This window comes from Colossoma macropomum, unplaced genomic scaffold (assembly GCF_904425465.1).
Source record: "Colossoma macropomum unplaced genomic scaffold, Colossoma_macropomum, whole genome shotgun sequence".
In the NCBI taxonomy this organism is placed as follows: domain Eukaryota; kingdom Metazoa; phylum Chordata; class Actinopteri; order Characiformes; family Serrasalmidae; genus Colossoma; species Colossoma macropomum.
In genome coordinates this window covers 41,513,242-41,522,354 of record NW_023494784.1, presented here as the reverse complement: position 1 = coordinate 41,522,354, position 9,113 = coordinate 41,513,242, and the positions used below count along the sequence as shown (strand labels likewise).

Below are 9,113 nucleotides of genomic sequence, written 5' to 3'. Positions count from 1 at the left end.
CATTCAGAAAATTCTTTTTTTTTGCGCATTCTCAAAATTTGCAAAAAACTGGTGGATGGAAAACCAGCCACTGAGTTGTTTAAAAACTCCAGCACTACTGCTGTGTCTGATCCACTCATACCAGCACAACTGCCTTTACAAGGCACTGGATTGGTTTAGAAATTTCAAAGTTTCCTCCCACATTTAGCCAAAAAATTCGTCTGGCTGTCCTCAGACGTTCTTGTTACGAGATTGTTACTAAAACCAACTGATTAAACAAGTAGAATCAGGTGTACTTCTGCTTGTTTGGAATGACAACCTGCAGCCTTTGTGGGTAAGTTTGGTTACCCCTGAATTAGGAAACTTGGTAAACCTTTAGGTGTTGAAGGTACATTCAGTGACTGCTGCCATATTCTTGGCAAAGTTCAAGAGTAAGTCTTCTGTAAAAATTGACAGAATTCTAGAAAACCACATAACGAATGTCCTGAAATACAGTGAATGTGTAAAAGGCCTCATCCTGCCGCTTCAACTTTGTCACATGTCCATTCTAGTGACGTTTCAGTAGATGACCTATCTCTGCTCTCGTTATCATAAAGTAATCATTAGCCAGAGTCTCAGCAGGAGAAGAGCTAGAGCTCCTGCATGTTGCTGAGTCACTCTTGGTAAGTGATACAGGTGAGACCACAATGACCCACAGGCTGTTTGAGGAGAAACACCACGCTTCTATTTACCAGAAGTATCGCTTGACTCCACCAGATAATGTGAAGGAAATCATTCTGCAGTACCTGGACAAAAAGGTGGGACAGATGTTTATTCATGCTTTCATTAAAGTTGGTACGGTCAGCCACTACCATGTTTCAGACCGCCTTGTTGCATGACCACAGCCTTGTGTTCCCTGATTTAACTACACTCATCTACTTATCAGGACCTCCATCAGTTGAATCAGGACTGCAGAGAAAACAGTAAACTCTGCAGCACATTGTGCATGAATTAAATCAAGCACCGTTGAACAATATCAAGCCTATCTGCCAGAAGTATATATGACATTAAATATAGAAGATTTGGATTCCTTAGTTCGCTGTTTAATGGAGGTTATATAATTCACAGAAGATCACAGGGTAGCAAGATTCACACTGCAAAAATCTTGGCAAGTGAAATGATCTTTAAGAAATTTTAAGAAATTGGCTTGAAACAAGCTAAATTATCTGACAATATTTTGAGCATTTTACTCAAAATTACTTTACAAGAATAAAAAACATATAGAAATAATTTGAATAACCTTATAATATTCATGCAACCACCTCAAAATGAGAAATATTAAATATTTATACTAGACTTAAGATGATTTCTCTTGTTAAGATACCATTCTTGCAGTGCAGCTGGTTTCAGGTAATCCAGTGGAGACTTGCATCTGCCTTGTTCTTCATATCTTCAAGAGTTTTGGTGTGCTCTTGTGTCAATTCCTGATGTTTGATAATACATATAAAGTACTGTGCAAAACACACTATTTTACACCTTTTCATTTATTTAATTTTGAGTCAAAATAGCCATAATTCATTTTTCAAAGGCAAAAATGTGTAAATATCATCCAGAATAAACCCATACAGACAACATGTAAACCCTACACAGGAAAGACCCTGGTTGCCTAACCACGGAATTGAACCCAGGTCCTTCTTGTAGTGAGGTGACAGCGCTACCCACTGCACCATGTGTATTAATTTCATAGCTGCAACAAGCAACATATTCATACTAGTATTTCATGCTGGCATGCCGGCTATATCAGTACATTGCTAATATATTTTTATATGTGGATACTTAACCAGAGCTAAGTGAGTACAAACTACTCTTTGAAGGCTTTCTTTCTGTATAAATAGCTCAAGTTCCATCAAAACATATTTAATTGTTAGCCAAATGCACAAACCAGTTGCAGCATTATTTTTGATTACAGTTATCTACTTTTGTAAATATACATTTTTGTAGACTTTTCTAATTATTATGATGATACATTAATCATTCGACCTCAGTCAATGCAGAAAAAGCTTTGTACATTCATATACTGGCCAGTATAGAGTGGTATGCAAAAGTTTGTGCACCCTGGTCAAATGACACTTTGGGTTGAATTGAAAATATGTGAACACACCTTCTACACAACACAACTTCTTCACATTTTAAAGCACAATCACTGTTTATTTGCTGAATTTAACAGATCGTCAGGTACCCAGAATTTTCTACTGAACTGGGAAAATTTGCTTTTAGCTGCAGAACACCAGTGAACTGGACTTCACAACAGGAGTTTGTAAAAACTCAGTTCTCTGCAGAGGATATGCAGTCGGAACAAAGCCTTGCATCTCCGTTTTTGTCGTTTTTCAGTTTTTTGACATAATTTGAAAATGCATGTTGTCCTTTACATTGTGTGTAAATTTCATGATGAATGGACCAAAAGAAATGGCCAAAAATTACTTGGAAAAAAGTCTGGTTCCATTGACTTACATTGAATGTAAAGTATGTTTTTTCCCTCTCCTGTAAAGTTACCATTTTGGAGATACAAGGTTTTGTTCCAAAGTGATATGTTAACTTATTTTCATGTAGAAAATCTGACTGGGGCATTTAAACTGTTGCATAGGGCTGAATTTCTAATTATCTCCCCTTGTATTTTTCTACTGTCTCCCAGAAAGGCCCTCCTCATGAGCTGGCGGTGGACCTGGGGTGTGGAACAGGGCAGAACACTCGTCTGTTCTCTCCTCACTTCCAGAAGGTGGTGGGCATCGATGTGAGTGAGAACCAGCTAGAAGTAGCCAGAGCTGTGCCGGGGTTCACCAACATCACCTACAGGTCGGTCATGAGGCCTTTTCTGTTGTGATACTTTCTGTCGTCTTGGGTTTGTGTGGAAAATCTGACTAGTGCATTGACGTCAGCTTAACTCAACCCTGCTGGAACATCGTTTAGCGAAATTCACCCTGACAGCTTTAATCTTAGCACAACACCTCAGCCAAGTGGTGCAGACAGATGCCAGATTCAGTAGAAGGAACACAGCCGTCATAAAGCATTTCTTGAAAGGTTATCACACATAGAGAAGTGCCAAATAGAGGAAAAAAACAACAAAGTGTCTTAGGTTTTGGGCCACCACAAATTATACAGAGCTGTTTAAAAAAAGTAAATGCAAAAAGAAAAACATAATTAAAACATGATTAAAACATAAAAATCTAATCTGAAATTAAATTAGGATAGTTAAATAATCACATTAAAAATTCAAAGTTAGATTAGGATAAAAAAAGTGCCGTTACAGAGGAAAAGGGGGTAGAAACGCTAACAGTGTTTTAAACTGAGCCCATAGTCTTGTAGTATTTGGCCAAGGGGCAGCATGTAGAAACTGAATAAGAGTGGCCCGAGAATTGAACCCTGGGGGACACCACAGGTCACTTGCACTGTCTTAGAAATACTATTTTCAATTTCCACAAAGTAGTCCTTTCCTTGCAGATATGAACTTAAGCATTTTAGGACAGTTACTGAGAGCGAAACCCAGTTCTCAAGTCTGTCTATGAGTAAATAGCTGAGTTGCTAAAGCAGTTGGTCATCAGTCATTACATATCTGTAAACTACGATTTAAAACTCATAAAAAGCAAATAAATTTGGCTCCTTTAAAAACTGAAATTTAGAATTTGGCAACTTGGTGCTGAGTAGTTTCCTGCAGCTTCTCCTGATGGTCCCCTCAAAACAAAAACAATGCGAGACGTCTGTCCATCTGCTCTTGCGCCTGGGGGTGAACGATCTTCGTGCTAAAGAAAAGCAGCTGTTTCACTAAGTCCCACCCTTCTCTCCTTCTGATTGGCCGCTGGAAGAATTGTTTAGAAGATTTGTTTCACGGCGGTCTCAAATGATTGGTTATGAACCGGAACTGGTCAAAAAAAAAAAACAATGCGAGACGTCTGTCCTCTGCTCTGCTGCCAGGCCTTTCTTAGGACTTTCTTTAGGGACATTTTCCGGGACAGCTCCAGCAGAGAAAACAGGGGCATCTGGTCACCCTGAAGTTACCAGTAAAAACAGACATTTTCTGTTCCTCTCCTATCGTCTGGTTGTATGGTGTAGCCCACACAGTGTTTACCATTCTTATCACAGAGTTGGTACAGCGGAGGAGCTGCCGTTCCCTGATGGTTCTGTGGATTTGCTGACCGCAGCGTCTGCAGCTCATTGGTTTGATCATGGACGTTTCCTCAGGGAGGCTGCCCGCGTGCTGAAGCCTCAGGGGTGCATTGCTCTCCTGGGCTACACTGACCAGTTCAGCCTGCGTTACGGCTCCTGTGGTGACAGACTTGACATCATCTTTTCAGAGGTGAGAACTTGGGGACAATACATATCATCACCGTCCAGAAAAAAGTCTCCAATCTCCAAAATAGGAATATTACAAGAGAGGGAAAAAAATGTTCTTTGCATTTAAAGCTGGAATAGATGATTTTGTAGAAACCAGGAAGCATAAGTTATTAAAAAAAAAACAACCAAAAAAATCCCACCCTTACATTCAGCCCTTCTTCCAATGCCACCCGCCAAACACACATGAACACGTATGGTCTACAGATATATACACACACATTACATACAACAAACATAGCTGGCTAGTTTACACCTACAGCTTAGATAACATTAGTGCTGGACTAATATACAATGTAGCTACATAAGTATCTATGGAACAAGGCAGAATAACTCAGACGCTCACGGACAGAAAGGGAAATTGAGGCATTAATGTTAGAATCGTGATCCAAAGTCATGGTCAGAGAACAGGTCAAATCCAGGAATGACAAAAGACACAAAATCACAAATATAACCAGGCAACCAGAGTGCAAAGGGAAAAAGTCAAAATAACAAAATACAGTCAGAACCAGAAAAATCACAGAAGAATAACACTCAGTAGCTCTTGGAACAAGTAGCAGTACCTCGCAATGACCTAGTCTATAAGCCTGGGCTTTATACTAGGCTAATCATACAAGAACAGGTGTAACCAGTTAGTACTCAGGAGACAGAGTGTGGTGATTGGAGTGAGATGGAGGGCTTAGAATCATGTGATCCCCCTGGGGATTCTGGGAAGTGGAGTCCCTAGAAGCCTTTGAGCCCAAGGGATGCATGACAATCTAACTAAGCTGCATACATAATTGAGGAAAATGACAAATTCTCCCCCCAAAAAACCAGATAATTACCTGTCCAACAGAAAAACAGCAACCTTGGCATCGCTTTCCATCACTTTCTCTAAAGCTTGTGTGCAACTTTTCGACAACCCATTCCAAAGGCTTCCAAAAGCAGTTTAGAATTCTGTAGTGAGTGATATAACAGAGGATAGCTGATTTTTCTGCTTCGGTGTCCACGCTCTTTAAGTTTGCATGGTCTGCCGCTTCATGAATAAGCTGTTGTTGCTCCTAGACACTTCCATTTTACAGCACTTACAGTTGTCTGGGGCAGATCTAGCAGGGCAGAAATTTCACATACTGACTTGTGGCAGTGGTGGCATCCTGTGACAGTGCCTCTGAGCTCCTTAGTACAACCTAATCCACTGCCAATGTTTGACTATGTAGACTGTGCTTGGTTTTATCCACCTGTTAGCAAAGAGTGTGGCTGAAACACCTGAACTCAATAACTAGGAGGGGTGTCCACATACTTGTTTTGATTGGACTGTTTTCTTCTCCCAAAGGGCACCTTACACAGTATTGTAAGCATTAAGCAGACAGAAAGCAGATTTCCAGAAAGGATACATAATATTTATTCATTTTTTTATGTATTTTTAACTGTTCTTTCAAAACAGTCTGAAGCACCCAGCAAAGATGTTCACAATGACTCTGTGTTGAGCTGCTAGTGAGCAACGAGGGGTAAAAGGGTAGGGTCAAGAACTCCCTACTGTGAAAACTATTCACACCTCTCCACATGGACAGCCATGCTGAGAACTGCCACAATAAAATAGTACAGTATAGTATAGTACAGTATGGTACAGTATAATTTAGTATACCTTAATTTCTTCTGTTTGTGTTTCTCTCCAGGTGATGAAGGTTCTCCTGCCGTACTACAGCAGTAGGATAGCAGTGGCCAACAGTAAACTGCAGGATTTATATGAAGCCATACCCTTCCCTGATAAGGAGAGGTAAATCTGAGGATGACAAAATATGATGATGTATACAGATTTTCTACACTGTAATGTTTTTCTTAAAGACATTATGGGACAGATTCATGAAGCGCAGCACCAGATTTGCCATGATGGAAAGAGCGTACATCGTTCTCAGAGTGCAGGCCCGGATCAAGTTATCGGCCCTTGGGCACAAATATATTTGGTGGGCCCCTACTTGGCTACCTTTTTTGGGTGGTCAGTGATTTTTAAGATATCACAGCCTGTTATATGAGTGCTACGCACCGCTATGATGGTAGCATACTAGCCGAGGTTGTGGGCTGGTCACCACTATCGCTATTTTTTTCCACTCAAGACAAAACAATAGCAAGATTACACACAAATTAATGAGAGCACTGATCAACATTACCCCAACAACCAGCACAACATTTCCCTGTAGAGCATGTGTCCAGTCTTCACAAGCTACACATCCCCCCCAATGAAGATGACACATTAAAATCTGAGATGAAATATACATAAAGACAGAAAAAGCAGGAAACTTAAAAGCCCAAACGGTCAAGCACCGTAAGCTAAAGCGTACTGCCACAGCATGCATGTCCGTTCATGTTAGTAAAATTTTGACTGCTATTAGTATGAAATGGAGAAAGGTTTGAATTCTCACCAATGAGAAATGAAATCTTACATATGAAAATATAATTTCTACAATTAAAAGTTGAATTTTAAGATGTCATAACTAGATTTCTATACATGTAATATTTTCTAGAATCAACAAGATTTTCTGATAAAGTAACTTTGCTTATTAATTGAAAGTTACAGTTATCTTTACTCTTACTATCACCATTATTACTGCTAATATTAATATTATTTACTATTATTAGTCAGCGTTTCTTACCTTAAAATTCATGGCTCTGTTTTGGAGAATTTTGTTTCTTTGTTTTTGTTTGGTTTGACAGCCAACTAGAGCTTCACATGATGGGTCTTTAATATGTATGACTTCATTTGCATATGGATTTTAAATGGCTCTTGCTTAGAACACCGATGAAAATACAGCTACATTATAAAGACACATGAGCAGCTGTTTCTGATGCTTCTGGTTGAATATCTTTAACCAAAGACTGATCTATTCTGATCTAAACTGATCTATTTAACCAAAAATTCTATTTTTGAATTTACAAATATATATATATATATATATATATATATATATATATATATATATATGTATATATATATATATATATATATATATATATATGTATATATATATATATATATGTATTTATATATTTGACATCTTTATATATATATATATATATATATATATATATATGTGTGTGTATATATATACTAAAGAATGGACAAATTGAGTTTGATAAATGAATAGACATACAGAAAATTCAGATTTATCTTTAAGAAAAAATCCATATTTCTCTAATTACTCAATTTCTATACAATAGTCATATTTGTAGTCTATATGGTAAAATTATTTGTCTTAATCTTAAACCTCATGTCTTGATTAGGATTGAAAATATTCCAGCCAAGCTCCAAATGAGTGTTACAGGTGCTGTTGGTCTTCTGGAGTCTTTCTCTATGTACCAAACCTACCAGAAGAAGGAGCCCCAAGCAGCAGCGGCTCTGTTAGAGTCGACTAGAACACGGTAATCACTGGCAGCTTGTTAGTGTGTAGAATTATCTACAGATATGTAATATTTACATATCACAGAAATCAGAATATTCCCTGCTATTTTAAATAAGAGTTTGATGGAGTTTGTAAACATTTTTAAGGTTTCAAAAAGTCACTCCCCAACTTTTGGTCCTAAACAGAACATTCCTTTTACTAAAAGCCCTTGAGGAACCATCTTTTCAAGAGTGTAGCAGAACCCTTTTTGGTGCTATATAGAACCATTTTCAAAAAGGTTCTAGAAAGAACCATACCTAACACATTCTCCATCAATCTGAAGAACCATTTTAGCATGAAATGGTTCTAAATAGAACCTTTGGTTCTAAATAGAACATTCCTTTTACTAAAAGCCCTTGAAGAACCATCTGTAGCAGAACGCTTTTTGGTGCTACGTAGAACCATTTTCAAAAAGGTTCTGTATAGCACCATACACAACATATTCTCTATCAATCTTTAGAACCATTTAAGCATGAAATGGTTCTAAGTAGAATTTATGGTTCTAAGTAGAACATTCCCTTTACTAATAAACCACTGAAGAACCATCTTTTTAAAGAGTGTAGCAGAATGCTTTATGGTGCTATATAGAACCATTTTCAAAAAGGTTCTAAATACAACCATACACGGCATATTCCGTATCAATCTGAAGAACCATTTTAGCATGAAATGGTTCTATATACAACTTATGGTTCTATATAGAACCATTTCCTTAACTAAAGAACACTTGAAGAACCATCTTTTCTAAGAGCATAGCAGAACCCTTTTTGATGCTATATAGGACCATTTTCAAAAAGGTTCTAGATAGAACCATAAATGACACATTTTCCAACAATCTGACGAACCATTTTAGCATGAGATGAGAACTTGAACGGTATAGATCTTGAGGTTCTAAATAGAACCATTGCCTAGAACCTTTAAAAAACATCCTTTTTGTATGTGTGTACATTACGAGCACACATGTTCACCTGTCTGTTTGTTGTCTGTTGCAGGTTTCTGGAGGAGATGGGAGTCTCGTCTCCGGATACTAAGCTAGATGTTGCAATGCCGTACTATGTTGTTCTAGCATGTAAACCATAATAATGCTGAACACTCTGGTTTGGAGTATGACTGAAATGACTGTGTACTGTATTTGTAGCATTGTTACAGCACTGTGATGTGGGTCATATCATCCTGGGAGAACAGTCAGACGGCCCAGCCTAATAAAAGTATTTTACACAACTAAAATATGAAGATATGGTTGCAGATTCCATTAATGTTATATGTACTTCATCTGTGCTATCATTTCTGTTTTACAAATAAAGGAAAGGCCAGTCCACTTCTGTAGAGGAACGATTGGTTTGTTTAGCTCTAAAT

General features: G+C 38.0%; 1 protein-coding gene across 1 annotated transcript; it reads left to right on the top strand.

Annotated features, from left to right (window-relative positions):
- Nucleotides 1-591: 591 nt before the first annotated feature.
- Nucleotides 592-9,075, top strand: LOC118808805 (putative methyltransferase DDB_G0268948). Its single transcript, XM_036571683.1, has 6 exons — nt 592-776; nt 2,651-2,811; nt 4,096-4,309; nt 6,000-6,100; nt 7,603-7,740; nt 8,750-9,075. The coding sequence occupies exons 1-6, from the start codon at nt 666-668 to the stop codon at nt 8,835-8,837; spliced, it is 813 nt and encodes a 270-aa protein (XP_036427576.1). The 5' UTR covers nt 592-665; the 3' UTR covers nt 8,838-9,075.
- The last annotated feature ends 38 nt before the right edge of the window (nt 9,076-9,113 follow it).